Genomic DNA, 21,040 nt, shown 5'->3' with positions numbered 1-21,040 from the left:
TCTGGAATCGTACGTAATTTTTAATCTCTTGCTTAAATGCTGCAAAAATTGCCACAGTAATTGTTATCATCTTTTGCCAAATGCCAACAGATTTGTAAATCAAGCTGCATTTACAGAGGAGTTCATAAATATGTCCATGGATGGATGGATGGATGGATGGATGGATGGATAGATGGATGGATGGATGGATGGATGGATGGATGGATGGATGGATGGATGGATGGATGGATAGATAGATAGATAGATAGATAGATAGATAGATAGATAGATAGATAGATAGATAGATAGATAGATAGATAGATAGATAGACAGATAGAGATTTAACCTCAAAGCAAATATCAGAAAACATCAAGTGAAGCAGTTTATTGAAATGACAGGACAGTATATATATGACTGCTTAGTCTTTCTCTTGGTCTCTCACACACTTTTGTTTAATGTTTCAGCCTTTCACACACATGTAGATCTTTCGGTCTCAGTTGAATTGCCGTGATTAGGTTTAGTAATAAATGCAAAAGTAATAAAACAGTTATAAATGATGCTTAAGAGCATTATAAATGCAGGGGCGGTGGTGCTCCACTCTTTATTCCACCCAAGCAATAAACACCTCTTCCTTTGGGTGGTCTTGAAGACAGAGCGGGCACAGCTCAAGCAGAAGGACAGGCGCCCACCCCGACTGATCCACTGACCAGCGCAGCTTTGCTGAAGCTCACAGGGGTCTCGTTTACAGACATGCTCCTCATGCAGCCCGTGAAGCCTCTCCTGCTGAGCAGACTGTGGGACAGCATGGAGTCTGGAGCAGAGAAAGAGGTCAAACAGACATGAACAAGCTCTCACAATACAGTATAGCATGTAAAGAGAAACAGTGTTATGATATATATATATATATATATATATAACCTGCCAATATGGTAAGCCAAATAATCTGATGTCAAAAAGGAAAAGCAAGATTATTTTGCTCACACAATTGTCAAAATATCTAAATATTTAGCTTGTGTTTAGCTCCTGTGTGTAGATTCAGAAATTTGACAATTATGGCTAAGAAACTAACCCTAACTGAACTTAAACACTAAATCCTGAACCACACTGTTCCAGTTACTATGACCATTTATGTGAAGCTGCTTTGACACAATCTACATTGTAAAAGCGCTATACAAATAAAGCTGAATTTAATTGAATTGAAAAGTTTGTTAAAGAGAAATAACTGAACATAACCATAGGAGAAAGTGCTAATTTTAGACAAAAATGTCAGATGAACACTTCATATATATATATATATATATATATATATATATATATATATATATATATATATATATATATATATATATATATATATATATATAAATACACAGTATACAAGTCAAAATGTGTAGCCCTCCGGTGAAATTGCAAACCTTTCTAAAATATTTCCAGAGTGCTGTTACACAATTTGTTTTCAACATATTTTTAGATGTAATAGTTTTAATAAAACAACTAATTTCTTTTGTTTTTGCCATGATTATTTTGCAAGATATTAATATTCAGCTGAAAGGTTTTCCTAGATTAATTAGGTAAACTAGGTAAGTTAGGTTAAATTACAGTCAAGTCATTGAACAACAGTGGTTTGATCTGATGCTAATAAAAGAAAAAAATCCTAAAGGGCTAATAATACTGACCTCAACATAAAAAATTTAATAAAATCTACTTTTATATATCAGATGACTAAATGTGATGTGGACTACTGTCTGCCAGCATTAGACTGACCTGGAGCTCCACCGATAAACACTGGCGAACTGCTGCTCTGGGCTGCGTCACTGACAGACCCCACAACGTGATTCACCTCTGAGTCCACATCCAGCTGAAGCACGCTACCATCTCTGATCACTGCAAAAACAACAAAGCTTCATCATTTAATGCACCAAAATTGTCTTACTCATGTGATGATCTATGGCAAATTCAAGTGAAACCTTTAATGAGTACAGAGATTACATCTAGGTACCATTGCTGAAAAGAAAAGGAAAAAACATTTAAAGTAATTTTTATGAAATAAAACGAATTACGATTTTCAAAGCACAAGGATTAAAGGATTATTTCAGCCAAAATAATTTAAACTATTTTGTTAATTACTCAACCTCATATCATTTCAAACCCCTGAGGCCTTCCTTCCTTCATTTTCAGAACACAAATCAAGTTATTTTAGATGTAATCCAGGAGCTCTCTCATCCTCCGCTGACAGCACTGATCCCGAGACATTCAAAGTTCAGAAAAGGAACCCAAAACATTGTCAAAACAGTCCTAGTGACTTTAGTGGTTCGACTGTAATCATGAAGGAGCTCCAAGAACACTTTTGTACACCAAAAAAACTGCAAAAATGACCTTTGTATGACAATACGTTCCTCTTCTGCGACAGGTCAGGGTGTTTTTACTATGGGGAGTACAACGTATTATCATTAGAGTCAGCGGCGAAAGCATCGTATTGGCCAGAGTAAACGTGCACTCTGATCTGATGATGAAGACGAGTCATTGGTTAGTCATTTTTTTAGGGTTGTTTTGTTGGTGCACACGTGTAGAGGAGCTTCACATGATTACAGTCGAATCACTGAAGTCACAATGAATGTTTTGACAATATTTTTACTTCCTTTTCTGCACTTTGAACGTGTCATGAACACCACTGCCTATAGGAGGATGAGGGAGCTCTCGAATTTCATCTAAAATATCCTAATGTGTGTCCTGAACATGAACGTAGATCTCAGTGGTCTGCGATGACATAAGGCTGAGTAATGGCATCATTTTCATTGTTAGGTGAACTATTCCTTTAAATGTTGTCCAATGAGTTAGTTAAACGTTTCAATGATGCAGATGTTATAACAGTACAGTGTGTTGCACACTGAATCTGAAACTTCTGTGCATAAAGTTTACACATTTGACACACAGTATTAACCCACTGCCTCCAAAACCTTCGTCCGTCTTAAAAACATTTGCATATGGTTAGTTATATTATACTTTGAATATTATAATAATATATTATATTTTGAATATTATGTTATTATATTATATTTTAAATATTATATTATTATATTATATTTTGAATATTATATTATTATATTATATTTTAAATATTATATTATTATATTATATTTTCAATATTATATTATTATATTATATTTTGAATATTATATTATTATAATATATTATATTATATTATTATATTATATTTTAAATATTATTATATTATATTCTATTTTGAATATTACATTATCATATTATATTTTGAATAATATATAATTATATTATATTTTAAATATTATATTATTATATTATATTTTGAATATTATATTATTATATTATATTTTAAATATTATATTATTATATTATATTTTCAATATTATATTATTATATTATATTTTGAATATTATATTATTATAATATATTATATTATATTATTATATTATATTTTAAATATTATTATATTATATTCTATTTTGAATATTACATTATCATATTATATTTTGAATAATATATAATTATATTATATTTTAAATATTATATTATTATATTATATTTTGAATATTATATTATTATATTATATTTGAATATTATATTATTATAATATATTATATTATATTATTATATTATATTTTAAATATTATATTATATTATTATATTTTAACTATTATGTTATTATATTACATTATATTTTGAAAATCATATTATTATATTATATTTAGAATATTATATTATAATATTATATTATATTTTAAATATTATACTATTATATTATATTTTAAATATTATATTATCATATTATGTTATATTTTGAATATTATATTATTATATTATATATTTTGAATATTATATTATTACATTATATTTTGAATATTATATTATCATATTACATTATATTTTGAATATTATATTATCATATTATATTATATTTTGAATAATATATTATTATATTATATTATATTTTGAATATTATATTATTAAATTTTGAATATTATATTTTATGGTATATTTTGAAATTCAGGACTGTCTTAAAAGCGAAAATTTATCAGGACCACCTCCAAGCGAAAAGCAAAATGGCGTAGAAGAAACTAATACAAGACTAATTTTTTTTAATTTATTGTATGCTAGTTTGTTTGGTCTGTCTGTGTCTCCATACCTTAGACAGCCTGCCCCATGCCAATGTCCCCATTCAGGATCATTTGTTTCACAGAAATCTGTAGTCTTCTTTTTAACATGTGTTTTCTGTATTGCTAGCAAAGTATTAAACTGAGCCACGGACATCCTGAATAGATCCGAGTACTCCTGTAGCTGTTTGAGCTCCTCTCTCAATGAAGGAATAGGACGAACCCAATATTTCCTCCTCCTCTTTCTTTAGTTAAGCAGGAAGCAGTCAACAGCATCATCTTCACTGCTTGAAGACTCCATTTTGTATTGTATTGTGAGTTATTCAGCTCATGGATTAATCAATACGCTTTGGATTCAGTGTGCAGGGTTTGAATACGAATATGAATTTTGAATACAAAATAAAGTGGACAGACTTCAGTGTGCGACGACCTTTAGAACAGAGTTCAGGTCTCTACCTGTGATCTTGTGCCAGTTTCCATCACAGATTTCTTGTGTGGGAGAGACGTGGGTGGAGAACTCCGCGATACCATTATTCACCACAACCACCACCTGCAAAACACCATCAAATCAGTCAGTCATTTTCCTTCAGCTATAGGCCCTGATTTATCACAGCGGAATGAATCGCCAACTATTCTTCACACTTCTTATTAAATGCATGAAATGCATGCACAAGGCCACAATAAACTGGGTTTTTCCATTGTCAAGCTGGCCTTCGCTATTGCCTGCTCATACAACTACCAACAGCACACGGCATTAATGTAGGAATTATCAGCTAATACTGTTCCCCTGTCATGGTCACATCAACCTTAAAGAACTTGTATGATGGTCAACTTGCATTTTAAATCATGACTATATTATTGACAGAAATGTGATGGCAGAGCATGGAGTGTTTAGAATGACTGCTTAGATTAGGAGTTCCAGACCTGGCTCTGGTAGATGTACACGGTGAGATATTCCTTCTGCTCCATGAAGACATGCAGTAGCACCCCTGAAGCCACACGGGGGCGAACCTCCATCGCCATCTTAAAGCTTGAGCCGAAATGAAAGGAGTCATCTGCACGACAGAAAAAGAACATTCATTTATGTCAGCACATTATACTCCGATCCGATTCAAGACACACAATCCCAGCCACACCATCCAGGCCAGGGAGAACCAAACATGGTAAACGGCACCTTCTTTACTGGATGCAATTTAAAAATGAGCTGACGCAAGTATGCTAACATGATTTATGTGTACAATATTTATTAAAAGGGTGTCACAGTTAGGGTGGCGCAGTGGGTAGCACAATTGCTTCACAGCAAGGAGGTCACTGATTCGAGTCCCGGCTAGGTCGGTTGGCGTTTCTGTGTGGAGTTTGCATGTTCTCCCCATGCATTTTACACAGTGGATGCCCTTCCATCAGCAACCCAGCACTGGGAAACCTAACCTAACACTAGATGGAGTGTCCTGAAACGTGTGTGGGTCTGCAGCTGGATATTATAGGAGTGTTCTTTAAGATGTTTGGACTAGAAGCAAGACAGAAAATCCAAGTAATTAAGTAAAACAGCATTTTTTGCAGTGAATATCTGAGAGAGAAGTCCATACAACAACATTAAAGTAAGTAAATTCCTGTGGACAGACAAATCACTGAGCCATGGTGGAAATATACACTGTGCTCCTCGTTCTCCCAAACATTTACTTAAGGACGTCTGTGTCAAGAGTAATAAAGTACATTACCCAGCAGCACATATCCTCCCTCCTCAGCGAAGTACGTCCCCGGTTCCGAGGGGCCCTCGTAGCAGGGGGTGACCCCAAAACTGTGGGAGGCAGAGGTGAGCGAGCGGCCATTCAGCTGGAGACTCCGCACACAGCCAGTGAAACTCGACACAGATGTCCTCTAAAGTAGGAGAAGAAAGAGTTGAACCTCACACTTCTTATTACACCCTTTCCTCCTCAACAACATCTCGTAATATACTTGAGAGGGCTGATCACAACAGAACACAAGCAGATTTATGAATGATATTTACCAAACACATAAATGGAGAGACATAGAATACAATACTAATGTTTCCAGTACTGGGTTGCTGCTGGATGGGCACCCGCCATGTAAAACACATAAAATAGTTGGTGGTTCATTCCACTGTGGCAACCTCTGATAAGTACGGGACTGAAGAAAGCTGAATGAATGAATAACCTGAGAGCACAATACCTGAATGTTTTTCATGGCCTGATGAGGTGGGACTCCGCCAACATAGAGAGGGTCTTGGACAAGCAGCGAGGTGTTTCTGCCTGGAGCTCTGTCCTCTAATACCGTAAGACCATCGATTAGCATTCTGCCCATATTTCCAGCTCTGATAAAGATAATCTACAGAGAGGGAGAGCAAAGTAGAACATGTCACACAGAAAAGACTGTAAAAGACCGCAGCTCTGCAGAGTTTAGCTCCAACCACCTCCAACTCACACCTGATCAACAGTCTCTAGTAGCACCTTGATTAGTTGATCAGCGGTGTTTGATGATTGGAGCAAAACAGCAGAGCTGCGGCCTTCCAGGAGTCCAGTTTGAGGCCTATGATGTAAACAAACCCGTAAACACAGCTGAAGCTGATCGTGTTAGGAACTAAGCAGCTTTTGTGTGACGTGTAGTTACATATTCTGAAAGGTGTGCATCAGAGATCACTTCAGGTTACATCGAAGGGTACCAAAGGCACCGCCAGACCCAGGGGCGCAACCACACATTTACTGAGGGGTATGCGGGTTCAAGTTTTGCGCCCCCCCATCACCAATCCAATTATATTTTATAACAGGCAAGTGATAGTGCCAAAATATTTTCATCAATATATTAAAGATATTTTTTTCTCATTAACATGCTTCAAACAAATACATTTCGCAGTTCTGAACACAACTGAAATAGTATGAAGTAGTAAAAGTATAATTACACAAAGCATGTTAAGTCACAAAGAATTACATCTCATCCCAACCCAAATTTCTTCTCAATTTCATTTTCCTAACTAAATGATTATAGCACATTGACATGCCTTGCTTCTGTACTTTTTGTACATTTGTGAAAACAAAATGATCGATATGGGAGTCCTAAAGGGCAAAAGAACATAAAAATGCAATTACTTCTCATATGCGAGGTATAAGGTCTGTCTTTGCATAAACAATTGATTGAAACTGCTATTACACCCCTCACAAAGTTAAATAAAGACTGTAAAATGTTTAGTGTAAGAAATAAACAGAGACAAACTGCCCAAAATGTTCTATTTTAATAAAATGTTATGGGCAAACTTTTTTTTTGTATGTGACTAAAATTAAAATTGTTTTGGGCAAAAAAAGATACCACAAGGCCTGATGTATCAATATGATACATAATAAATTTATAAAAACTTGTTTATGGTTTAAAATGGATCTCGACAAAAGGATTAATAAACATTTTAGTTCCAAAAAAATGTGAATATTCTGACTATTTGTTCATGTGTCAGTTTTAACAAGTTTAGGAATCATTATAATCAAGTATATTCAAATTATATAGGGGAATTTTTAATCCAAATATTTAATCTGAAATACCTGTTTATGTGAAATAGGTCTGTACTTACATAAACATATATTTTGTGTGATCCCTCTTATTTTGGCAAAATAATTAATTAATTCATTATTTAATTATAAATAATAATAATAAATAAAGAAAAAAATGTCAGATTAATCTTATAACTTTTGACCTCAATTGTAAGTATGTATGATTTGACAGTTTATTTTGATAATTTTTTTAAAAATCTAAACAGTTACATCTACATCAATAGTTTACACTTGGCTGTGTGACTGCATGTTATTGTGTTAAATGATTTTAAATTAGAAATGTGTGCCAACGTATGCAACTAATTGTATCATTTTTTATTTATTAAAATGCAATATTATACACGTATAATATGCAAAATAAACATTTTTAACAAAGCATATTTATTTATTTTTATTATTTAAAACTTTTAATAAGGATAATTTCAAAAATAGTTTTGGCGCAATGGCACCCCCCCATGTGTAGCGCCCCTATGCGCCGCATATACTGCATACACCCTTTTTGCGCCACTGGCCAGACCCACCATACCGATATGAGCCAGCCTTTAGTGTGAATGTTGCTTAATGCAGCAGAAATTGTGTTGTTTGTCATCTCTGAATATCTTGAACGTGTGAATCTGAATACACCATCCTTACATCATGCCACTGTCCATCATTGTACTTCTCCTTGGATCGGATTCTGACTTGGCTTTGGCCCGAGCTGAACGTGAATACCAGTCTTGCATGAGTAAGGAACAGAGCCATTAAGTTCTCCCCAGACGTGTCGGCGAGGTAGAAGATCAGACCAAACGCTGAACGGGTTTTCAGAGACAGAGAGAAGTGAGATCTAGAAGAGTGGGGGAAGAGCACCGTTATTTCTCACCATCGCTATTATCAATTAATATTTGTATAATTTGCAGGGGATTATTGCTCGACCACAGCTCTCTGCATTGCTTTAAACTGTTTCAGTCGGCCGCTAGCTCTCTGCAAATCTCACATGGTCGCCCACTGAAGCTGACTGCGCTCAGTCAGTAGCTGGATGGGAGACCACATGCAGAGGTGCTCAACCTGCTGTCTGTGTGGGTCCTAATGCCCCAGTATATGATGGGGACACTACTGCTCAGTGAGCGCTGTATTTCGGATGAGATGTTAAACTCTCTGTGTGTTAAAAATCCTAGGATGTCTTCGAAAAAGAGGAGTAGGGCATCCTGGCCGAATCTGCCCACTGGCCTCCGTCCATCCCCATATCAGAACTGGCCTCATCACTCTTTTGTTTTGAGGTATTGTGTGTAGACCAAGTGTTGCAAAACATGTGAGAGAGGCAATTGAGCTGTTCAGAAACAGATTTGCTGGATATATTCATCATCAATACTCACTCGTGTTTGATGGCACTGGCGATGCCCGTGTACTCATGTCTGCTGTGGGCAGATCCACCATAGTGATTTGCATGGGGGGTTGCTCGTGGGCGGGACGACAGGTAACAGGACGCCTCCTCTTTCTCTGGAATGTTCAGAGGATTGCTCTTCAGGCCATGTGGCAGGCCGGACTCATCCCTGCCCACCTGATAGTGGAGACAACACTATGTTCAGATGTATAACAGTGTAGAGAGACAGTGTCTTCATGCAGCTGTGTGTGCCAGTGTGTTTCACCTTGCGGGAGTGCCCTGCACTTCTTCTAGAGGAGTCTCTGCTGTCTTTGAGCAGAGCAGACGGGGGTCTTTCAATCGGGCAGTCCTGTAGCGAAGCCTGCACATTCTCACTGTAGCGCTGGAAATCTTCTGGCTCTATATCTCTGTCCTGCCTGCATCACAGACACACCACAACCACACATGACCACAGTTTTAAGCTGTTCTTTAAACCTCCTGCTAATTTACCCCACACCGGTCGTTCAAGATGACCAGGGGACATTATTAGATGACCAGGGGACACTGAGTTGACCATTAGAGCAGATTTTGAGCTGTTTGAGATTCATATAATGGCAGTCAATGCTGATTTATGGTGTTTGAGATTAAAAATAAACATATGCAAATGAGTCCAAATCAATCACACTGAGGTCTCGTGATGTGAAATGATTCCTCATTGGAAGAAACTGAACATTATATACAATGCTGCTGGCTGTAATTATGGCCAGACAGAATCTGTGGACATATTTAGCTATTTCTAAAAAATATAGACAGAATTATTTTAGGAGTATCGTAGCTAAAAATGTACAAAAATAAACAGCTTTTAACTTTTATTTAATGTTTACAATGCAAATCCATCTAGATCCAGTTCTTTGGTAAACAAAGCAAGTCTCTCATATAATTTATCTCTACTAAAAGACAGAAAATATTACTGTACAAACTGTATTGCACATAAATCATATGAATATTTTCATATCAGTCAATAATATTACTGAAATTAATTTAAAAACTGAATAAATATAAGTTTACACACATTTACACAAGCAAATAAATACTCAACGATGAGCCGGAAACCTCCAGATTTCTGCACGTACAGATTTTGTGTGGTGCTGGCTATAATCCACAGCCTGGTCTAACAGTTCTCCACACATGTGTGAATGTAGTCCAGTCGCTTTGATGATGAATAAAATCACATACGCCACCCAGGCTCATTCTGAAAACGTTGTCCCGTGGATGTTTCTGGAGGCCGTGAAATATGTCCCGGGAGGTGCGTGTTTTTGCAGTCTTTGTTTTCGCAAATCTGCAAGAGGCCGCTTCGTATTACGAATTTCTCTCACAAGTGTCGTTCGCGCCTGCTGTTCTCGCGTAAACCCACCAGAGGCCGCTGTCGACTGACCGTTTGTCTGACTTGCCAGCTGACCAATCCAATCGATTGACCCACCCCCTCCTCCTTCCCTAAACCCAACCAATTTTACAGATTGACCCGCCCACCCGCTTACTTCCCTAAACACCAACAAACAGTTTCATAAGCCGTCCAGAAAAAGAAAAGCCCTCGTCTGATTTTTACCACGTTTTCAGATTTTACCACACTCTCAGCCTGTTATTCACTTTAATTTTTGGATTCTGTTTATGTCTTACCTGATTTCTGGAACCGCTTTTCCCCGGACTTGACCCCAGTCGTCGTCCTCATCTTCTCTCTGCGTCTCAAATCAGCCCACGTACACTACAAGCTACCTGGACAAACTGGTTGTGGCGGGAAAGCCCTTCACACGGAGGTAAGCGCGAAAAGGAACACCGCCCTGTAGCGTTCGTTTAAAAAAAAAGTAAATCCAGCCATGTGTACCTCCGGCTACATAATTCACGGTCTCCAGAAACGTCCACGGGACTACGCTTTCAGAATGAGCCTGTGTTGCACCGATGTCTATCAACAAACTGTGCCACCTGCCTGGCCTCCCGTTCAATCACACCCGCACGCTTTCAGCATCAGAAAGGTCCGGACTACATTCACATACGCAACGTTTGACCAGGCTGTGGATTATAACTGATAATATTGTGACTCTTCAGTTTCTTACATGGATTGTTTTGCTTCACTGTGTCTTCAGTAGTCATGGCTGTTCATCTGGACTCGTTTGCATGTGTTTATTTCTAAACTATTGACTGCATTTATACGAACCACAGATTCAGTTCAACTGAATTAAGAACAGCGCCGCCATCTTGGATGGCCCGTTGGTAAGTATATTTTGGATAAACTACACCTTTAATACAGTATTGTGGAATTAAATGTGAGAAAAATAGAGGCCATGCAAACATCGAATGTAGTTTTGTTCAATCATAACTCTGTCCAGAGCTGAGTTAGACGGCCTCAAGAGAAGTTCCCAATATTAAAGATGATTTTCAAAATAATAGAAATGTGTTTCCTTCTATCTATATTTGTATTATACATGATATAAGACCTGAAATGAGCACATGAGAGGAAAAAGGAAGCATGCAAAATGTGCAAGTTAGGAAGGTTTAGGAATATGTTTATCAAGGAATCAAAACAATAACAGCATGTGCAGAGAATTTACTAAACATCGACTTCGCAGAGAAGAGATTTCCTGAGAAAAGCATTTTGAAAAGGGCTTTGTTTGGTAGGTGAGGGTTTTATACATTACCTGCTGATGTAGGCATAACTGATGCACCCAGTGAAATTGAGTATGGAACTGGATGTAGAGCCTCCATAGTAGAAGGCCTTTGGAGTGTTGTCTGACTGAGACGTGGAAGACGGCTTCTTCTTATCCTGCTTGTCTTTGTCATCAATGACAATTTCATATCTGCCAAGAGATCATGGATAAACAGCTGATGTAACAAGCTTGCACACACAAACACACAAACGTGAATACATGGATTACAGGGACGCTCCACAGGTGTAGTGAACTTTATACTGTACTGTATTGCCATACTCTTAAACCCAACCAAGGTCACACTGCAAAATTTAAATGTCAATAGACCTCATAGGTGTGACTTTAAGCATTTTGTATTAGAGGTACACGAGGTGTGACCCTGTAAACCACTATTAAGAGTATAACTAAGAGTATAACTAAGTCATACCATCGTCATTATACAACTTAGTGTCCCTGCAAACCACATATACCAGTACAGAAACATACAAACTACACAGAAATGGCAATTGGCCCAGCTAAGACTCGAGCCAGTGATCTTCTTGCTGTAAGGCGACAGTGCTAACCACTGAACCACCGTGCCGCCCACATAACCTATAATGTCAAAGCTAAATTATATTTGTTATATACCAAGGATATTACATACATTTAAATAAAGCTGTCACTAGTCTGCGTTTCACGTTATCAGTATTGCATTTGGAGTGTAAATTCAGGCTCTTTTGGGGCATTCTGATGAACATCGCATAATACATTAATTTTTAAATGGTATATGTCACAGGAGTCAGTGTAAAGTGCACTAGGAATGGACTTATTTTAATATGACATTGTGGAAAATGCTGTAGGCTATAAGGATATGTCAGAACTCAGAGTTGGCAACTTACTTCTGATTGGTGACAGAGGCGACTAAGAAATGAGAGCGGCCATCATTGTAATGCTTCTTCTGGGATTTCACTCTAGTTCCTTTGGCCTGGAGTACCACAGCACCGTTCTCCAGAGAAAGAGAAAACTCATCCGACTGAAACAAAGACAAAGACTGGATTGGTCTAATGTCTTCAGAAAAAAAGCATACCCTTTATTTCAAACATCCACAAAACTTTCTCCTTCATTTATCAAGCATTGGGGCATTGCAATCAGCTTCCCATTACAAACTAGTGACAGAACTTTAGAGGAAATAAAGCAGACTGTACCCCATCTCTGTGGTAGAACAGGAGCCCGCTGGGTTGTAGTGTTTTGAAGCTCAGTCCTCCTTCAAATGATTGGAATGGAGAGATTTTATCTGAAGAGCTCAGGTAACCATTGCCAGTGAAATACGCCTTATGGGACATCTGTAGATACAAGACCATGACAGGATTTGGTCAAGAAGCCAGCGCTCACCACGGTTACACAGACTTTGGTAAGGCTTTCTGCATGTGCATTTAATTGGCACAGTCTTTGCGTGCATCATCTGCATGACGCTCCTCAGATGAGGCTTTACCATGGCAGAGCAAACTGAAGATGCACAGTGTACAGGACATCCAGCTTGCATTAGAAAATGGTCAGTTTACTGTTAGGAAACCCACATAAGGCAGTCTGATGTATGAGAGTCTTTTTCATGCAACAGATGCAAATGGAAAAAAAATGACCCTTTGTGCGATGTGAAAACACCTTAAAGTTTTACCTTTTAGCATTAAAGGGGGTCGCACACAGGATGAGCTGCGTGGTGCATCACCATGCATTTTAGAATTGTAAACACAGATTTCTATCAGGGCTTGACTGGACACTGTTCATGTTTTTGCTGCGCACCTGAATAGTTTCATTTTAAATAACATGTGAATGTGTGCATTTGGCTAATGTTACTTCCAACTGTCATGTGCTGATGGGCACTCATGTCTCCTCACATAGGGGCAAACAAACCTGACATTAGGTTGTGCAAAGATTGTCGACTTTTTTTATCTGTTTTTTGTTTTGTTTGTCTTGTTTGTTTGTTTGTTTGTTTGCTTTATTCATAGAGCACATTTGAAAACAACAGATGTTGACCAAAGTGCTTTACAAAAAGACCAGCATACAAAATCTATACCTATATATAAAAATTAAGCAAAATATATAAAACAGATAAAAATTAATTAATTACAATCAAAGGCAAGAGACGGTGATTTTTTAGATGGGACCAAGTGAAAATTCCTAAATTCCTAGTCGAGTAGAAAAGTATCCTAAGCAGGCAGCGGCTGAACAAACAGAAGTAAAAACCTCGGGGGAGTGCGACTATAAAAGCAGTCCCCCGCAGACGTCTACTGTTAAGCATCGTTTGAAGCATTTTGAATTACAAGGACATTAGGCATGTCCTCATAAACCACCATGATAAAGTACAACTGTGTCATTATACAAAAACCTGTCCCTGTAAACCACCAAATCCAGAGCATACAACTTCATCCACATTAACTGGGAGCTGATCATTTCAATGTGGTGAGACCTGATGAAGAAGAGAGCACGCAGACGGGAAGTTGTAGAAGTAATTTGCAATCTGATCTACGCTTTCTCTGATCGTCTTCACTCCCAGGAGAAGTCCTGTCACTCATTCAGGACATGTGCTAGGGCTTCCCTTAACATAATAAACCTAAAAACTTGGACTGGCGTGAAAAAAAAAAAACCTGTCAACGGCAGGAAAAGAGTTAAAGAATTCGTTCATCCAAAAGTCATGTTCTGAACTGATGCTAAAGACATTCTTGGTACATTTCAGGGCTTTGATTGTTTCAGCATCTTTGTTGTCTATGGAGGGTCACCGATATCTCAAACTGCATCCAAAATGTTCTAATCAGAATATGGTCTTACAGGTTTGGAATGAACTAGAGGTGAGTAATTAAATACAGAATTACATACAATTGCTGGGTAATCAAATAATCAGCACTGCCATCATGAAGGTGTGCTGCTTACAAACGATTCCTCAGGACAGCCGCTGCTGATACCAATAGTTCCTTGCTCCTCCAAGAGGTTGAAATCCTTTTTCTGGAACTGGAAGCCTTTTACACAACCCTTCAATCCAATCAAGGATGTCAGCTCTGGCCTGTTGGACATCCAATTATCTTGGTTAAAAGTATGAAATCACTAACGGTAGTGGATTTCTCTGCGCTTTATTTGGAGCATATGATCTTACCTAGACTGCAGAATTCTCGAAGGAGCTCCTCCTATATAGATATCAGAAAAGGGTAGGGGTTTCTTTTCACTTTCAAAGGACTTGACATGGCTTCTGTCCACCAACAAAATGATCTTCTTTGAATGATGATAGATCACAGACACCTGAGGGGAAAATGACAGGGTGTTACAAAGAGTGTCCACGCTGTGTTTAAAGATATAACGTGATGTACTGCTGGAAAACATTACCTCGTGATAGCGAGCGTCATTGATCTGCAGTTTGGCTAAGTTAGTCTCTATGATGACAGGACCGTTAGCAAAACCAAAGTCGTACATCAGACGGAGAAAGCCATTTTTCAGCTCCAGCACAAAGAAATTGGTCTGCAAAAGTCCAACACAAATGCATACATTTATTTATTTTGCACATTCATTTAGGAAAATGCGTGTATGTATATATATATTCATTCATTTTCTTGTCAGCTTAGTCCCTTTATTAATCTGGGGTCACCACAGCGGAATGAACCACCAACTTATCCAGCAAGTTTTTAGGCAGCGGATGCCCTTACAGCCGCAACCCATCTCTGGGAAACATCCACACATACTAGTGACAATTTAGCCTACCCAATTCACCTGTACCGCATGTGTTTGGACTGTGGGGGAAACCGGAGCACCCGGAGGAAACCCACACGAATGCAGGGAGAACATGCAAACTACACACAGAAACCCCAACTGAGCCGAGGATCGAACCAGCGACCCAGCGACCTTCTGGCTGTGAGGCGAACGTGCTACCCACTGCACCACTGCGTCGCCCATATATATATATATATATACACACAACAGTTCTGTCTGGTTCTCGAATACTCTGCTAGATCAGCACTCGTACAGCCTCTTCACCCTTCTGTATTACTCCGCCCACATTGCGTGACAGCAGATCAACATTCTTCAGTTTGACAAATATTGCAGCTGTTGGACAGCACCATGTACTTTTGAGGCTTTTTTAGGCAAGAATGTAGTTGTGTTGTAGCGGAGCAAAAATAGTTGACGTTGTCCATCTACAAAATGGTGGCAGAGTATATACTATAGTAATCTGCTAGTGTTCGCTTTGACTTTTTTAGGGTTAATTATTGTGATCTCCTGATTGCAGCAGATAAATACTGGGAGATCTCTGTAGACTGATGGCATTTCATGTTGTTCGATCCTAAATACCCTGTTTTGTCATCACTGTAGACATTACGCTAGAGAATCACTCAAACACTAGTCTGCTGTTTGACCTCAGCTGCAGATGTGAATGAATGGCAGAGGAAAGTAGTTCCCCGTACTAAAGAGTTTCTGAGACTCTCCGTGTTTGATTTTCTTTTTTATATACATGATTATGCCAAAGAACTGTTGTATAAACACAATATCACGCGAGCAGCAGTGCAATATGGCAGTTCTGTATATCATCGCTAAGTTAGTCAGCCAACACACGCCTCCAACCAGTGTCAATATACATGCCATATCGCACTGCTACTCATGGTCTATTGCTCATATATTTACAGTATGCACATGACATAAGTATAAAGCCCTTTTTAAGCAATCTTAAATGATATCCAGGGGTTTCTGTGTATGTGTTGTTTTAAGTTGCAGTCTTTCATTTACAGTTTCATGAACCAGTGACCTTCCTGCTGAGGCCACAGTGCTGACCACTGAGACACTGACACACTTTACTATGAGATTCAAATGTATGATGTTTTAAGTTTTTTACTAGATGTTTTAGGAATTATCTTCAGAATTACATGTTTGTTTTGTGCTAGAATGCAAGAATATAAACAAAGGAAAACCTTTGGAATGAATCTACATTTACCTCATTCACCATGAGGAAGAGGATGCCGTTGTTAGCAACAGTTCGAACTTCAATATCAAATCGAGTGACGACGCCAATCTTTCCTCGCCTCTCAATGTTGTTGACTAAAGCGTAGCCGGTGCCGTCAAACAAATAACTGGTGACACGACTCTGAGAGAAAGCCAGCTTGTGCCTGAAAACACAGAGAGATTGTCATTCTTAAACACACACAGCATGTGGAAATAAAAAGCCACACAACACATCATAAAGCAGGACTGATCATACAAATACAGATCTTTACAAGCACAGACAAAACCATGAAATAGAGTTGATCATAACCAAGTACTCACACTTCAGGATCACATTGAAACAGTTTGTTAGACACACATTTTGGTAGTTTGAGGACACTTTGATTGTCACAACACTGGAATTTGGTACTAATCGATACTGTCCAAAACTGTTCAAAAACGTACATTTCCTAATAACATTTGAGCGCTGTTGAGGATGTAAACAATGTGCCTGAAACTTCAAAATAACTGTTGCGCTGCTCTGAAAAAAAAAAAAAAAAAAAAAAAAAAAAAAAAAAAAAAAAAAAAAAAAAAAAAAAAAAATCGCACTAAACACGTCTTGCCCCTTATTGCGCCGGGGGTTTGTCAGGGCCCATATGTTTATGATAGGGCCCATATGTTTATGATAGGGCCCATATGTTTATGATAGGGCCCATATGTTTATGATAGGGCCCATATTTTTATGATAGGGCCCATATGTTTATGATAGGGCCCATATGTTTATGATAGGGCCCATATGTTTATGATAGGGCCCATATGTTTAGTCAGTTTGAAGTTGAGATGACGACACTGCAAATACAAAACTGCCGGTTTCCACACAATCCACTCATGTTGTCTCCACACAAATCGATTAAGTTAACGTAACATATTAAAGTAACATAACATGAACATGAAACAATTAAGTTGTCCCAAGGAAATCTTAAGAATTGCACCTTAAATAATGCTGGTTCCACACAATTCCTCAACATATTCCCAACACAAACTGATTAGGTAAACTTTACAGATTCAAGAATTATAAGTGGCTTAAACATAAAAATGCTGTCCCAACAATTTCTCAATAATTGTGTTGTTTCAGCTCATTTTAAGTAAGTGGTTTAAACAAGCAGCAAAAATATAAATATGTTTTGAGTATGGAAAAGTTTTTATTTATTATTATTTTACAAATTAGAGCAGCAATAATGCTTTACAGTGTTGCTTTTGCAGTGTGAAAAGATATCAGTTACTTAAAGCGAGTAAACCACCTGCCTTAAAAGCAACAAACTGACTTTACTTAGAAATAAAGTCAATAAAGCACTGTTAAGCTGACGTCATTTTTATAATTATGCACATTTTTACTTAAAATAAAATAATAGTTTGTACAGTGTAGATCTGCTTTTGGGCTTAGTCCCTTTATTAATCTGGGGTCGCCACAGCGGAATGAACCACCAATGATTCCAGAATATGTTTTATGCAATGAATGCCACTCCAGCTGCAACCCATCACTGGGAAACACTTATAAACTCTCCTTCACACTCATACGGACAATTTTAGCTTACTCGATTCACCTGTACTGCATGTGTTTGGACTGTGGGGGAAACCGGAGCACACCCACGCCAACACAGGAGACCATGCAAACTCCACACAGAAATGGTAATAATAATAATATAATAATAATAATAATAATAATAACAACAATAATACTGAACCGCTGTGATGACAGACTTTGGCTGAGGGATTTTAAAATGACCAAAACAACATTAGAGGTGTTTTACAATGTGCTCACTCCACTGGTTTATCCATTCATGCAGTCCCTTTAAACTCGTTTTTGATATTATGATTTGTTAAAAAAATAAAAATAAATAAAAAAATCACCTGACTTGATCACCTGATGCGCATGCTGAAATGTAATCACGTTATTAAGCGATTTTTCCAAATGTATGGCCAGGGGCTTTTCCATTAAGCAGTTTTTATGTGACTTTCCAGTATATGCATACAATAGGTGAATGGAAACCTAGCTTGTGTTGACTCTCAGTGTTAAGGGGTGTCTGGACAGGCTTCTTTACCTGGGACAAGGCACCGATGCCTTAACATCCATTTTGTGAAGTTGCTTAAAGTTGTACAAACTGATGACATCATTATTCAGGGTCTCTAACTCAATGCAGCCAACGAAAGGAGCCAGGCTCAAAATCGGAGGAACCTGAAAAGGACATTTCTGTTACAGACCAAAGCAGATTCTCCATTTACTCATCTGACAAATGAACAGAGAGGAGATGCTCACACACCGTGACACCAGGAGGCACTCCTCCAACTATGAACACCATGTCTTTAGGGTCCAGGTCAAACAGCGAGTCTGTCCCGTCTGGCTCTCCTTTCTGGATGAACTTCTGCTCGGCTGTGGTGTCTTGACTGGGAACCGTCAGGAACACTTTGCCATGGCGTCCCAGCCTACCGAAAAGATGAAGGAAAAGAGTAAATCCTACACAAGGTCCTTTAATCAGCTGAAATACAGAGGAAAAATCAACTCAGACTGAAAAGTTTATTTACAAACGGGTATGACTTTTAAAGGATCCTGTTCCTACAGCTTTCACAGTAGCTGTTTGATTACAAAATGAGTGTATTTTCATGATAGTGGCAATTTTAGTTAAAAACAGCACTGAATGAAAATCAAACTGCTGATATACAGAATACATATAAGCTAGCTTTGGCTTTTATGCTTTATTTTTGTGAATAATTCAATTTCTTTTCAGCTTAGTCTCTTTAATAATCTGGGGTCGCACAGTGGAATGAACCGCCAACTTATCCAGCATATGTTTTGCCCTTCCAGCTGCAACCCATTACTGGGAAACATCCACACACTCTCACTCACACACAAACACTATGGTCAATTTAGCGTACCCAATATCCCTTCACCGCATGTGTTTGGACTGAAACCAACACCAACAAGGGGAGAACATGCAAACTCCACACAGAAACACCAACTGACCTTTTCGCAGACTACTCTTCGACTGTTCTACTGTTTGCTCCTGTGATTGACCCTTACCTGTCTGACTACCCTTATTAATAAAGACTCTGCAATTGGATCCTAGTTGTTAGCATCCGTATGTTACAGTTAGCATCTTGCTCTTAAAATTATACTTATTATATTATATTATATATAATAAATATAATATATAATTAGACTTAAATACTTGGATACCTACTTAAACTTGGACTTGAACCACTGACCTTCTCGCTGTGAGGCCACAGTTTTAACCACTCAGCCACTGTGCCACCCTGCCTTTTAATTGGTTTATTTCATTATAAAACATATATTGGGTTGCCAGAGTGTGCAGGTTTTTTCTGGCGTGAACACACGGTAAGAAATTCATGATGCATAATCAGATGATGGAATCAGTTGTTGTACCTCTCCACTTTAACAAGGTTGAAGACAGGAGGCCAGGAGCTGACTGGCTTGGAGCTGAGTGGAATCTCCACTTCCTCTTCACCCAGTTTGTAGACGTACACCAGATTATCGTTCTTTATGGCGAGTCCCATGTAGTCCCTCTTTCCCTGCAAAAGTACAAACAATGTTATACAGGACAATCTATTGCATATGAATCTGAAAACAACAACAAAAGTAACCCTTAAACCCTTTTATTAGAGTCATGAGATTTTAACACGGATCAGAACAATTAGTGTAAAGTTGGTTTATATTGGCGCATTAGGACTTTCTCCTTGATAAAAGTATTCAGGGTTTCTACAGGTATCATCAAGGCAAATTTAAGACTTTTTAAGACCCTTTTAAGACCATAAAGAATGACATTTTAGACTTATAACAGAGTATACAATAATTTTTCTAATGGCCCAGTTTTATCATGAGGAATGGTGTAAATGTTTTTAGTTTATTTTCCCCTGATTAGGGAACATAATTTGGGGAATTTGCTGTAAAATGTCTAACAGATACTGTGAACTGTGTCTAATTAAAAACCTAAATATAAAAGATAAGATTTTATTAAGATGTATTGTTGGTCATTGGATGGAAATCAGCCCAAATTGAGTAGCTTTACCTGGACAAAGCAAAATTAAGACCTGATTAAGGGCAGAAGCAAGACATGCCCTGACAGCCCCAACCTAAAGGCATCAAGTGAAGTACAGGTGTTTTGAGGGGGCAGGGATGGTTCTAGGATTATAGGAGATCTAGATTGTGGAAGCACGAGCACCTGCATTAACCATATCATTCTCATACAACAGATCAATAATCAAGACATTAGGTAACTTACATCTTACACTCAGGAATGACTAACTCCTGTTCAGTTCTGCTGTGCTAATCAAACCATTTCATGTCTCCGCCAACACACAGCTATGGTGTTCATAACACAT

At 37.8% G+C, this 21,040-nt stretch overlaps 1 protein-coding gene across 3 annotated transcripts in view; it reads right to left on the bottom strand.

The window, feature by feature from the left end:
• Nucleotides 1–338: 338 nt before the first annotated feature.
• The window catches only part of lama4 (laminin, alpha 4), a 48,638-nt gene continuing 27,936 nt past the window's right edge, over nucleotides 339–21,040 (bottom strand). For all 3 annotated transcript variants that reach the window (NM_001444007.1, NM_001444006.1, NM_001039065.3), the window contains 19 exon segments: nucleotides 339–790; nucleotides 1,744–1,863; nucleotides 4,566–4,659; nucleotides 5,034–5,164; nucleotides 5,828–5,987; nucleotides 6,300–6,455; nucleotides 8,300–8,489; nucleotides 9,019–9,203; nucleotides 9,292–9,442; nucleotides 11,699–11,857; nucleotides 12,586–12,719; nucleotides 12,892–13,029; nucleotides 14,615–14,744; nucleotides 14,835–14,977; nucleotides 15,062–15,193; nucleotides 16,656–16,827; nucleotides 18,745–18,878; nucleotides 18,964–19,126; nucleotides 20,085–20,230. In NM_001444007.1, the coding sequence (NP_001430936.1) occupies nucleotides 645–790; nucleotides 1,744–1,863; nucleotides 4,566–4,659; nucleotides 5,034–5,164; nucleotides 5,828–5,987; nucleotides 6,300–6,455; nucleotides 8,300–8,489; nucleotides 9,019–9,203; nucleotides 9,292–9,442; nucleotides 11,699–11,857; nucleotides 12,586–12,719; nucleotides 12,892–13,029; nucleotides 14,615–14,744; nucleotides 14,835–14,977; nucleotides 15,062–15,193; nucleotides 16,656–16,827; nucleotides 18,745–18,878; nucleotides 18,964–19,126; nucleotides 20,085–20,230 (2,784 nt within the window). In that variant the 3' untranslated portion in view covers nucleotides 339–644.

The sequence above is a fragment of the Danio rerio genome, chromosome 20 (assembly GCF_052040795.2).
Source record: "Danio rerio strain M-AB ecotype USA chromosome 20, GRCz13ab, whole genome shotgun sequence".
In the NCBI taxonomy this organism is placed as follows: domain Eukaryota; kingdom Metazoa; phylum Chordata; class Actinopteri; order Cypriniformes; family Danionidae; genus Danio; species Danio rerio.
This window is presented reverse-complemented; position numbering and strand designations above follow the sequence as displayed.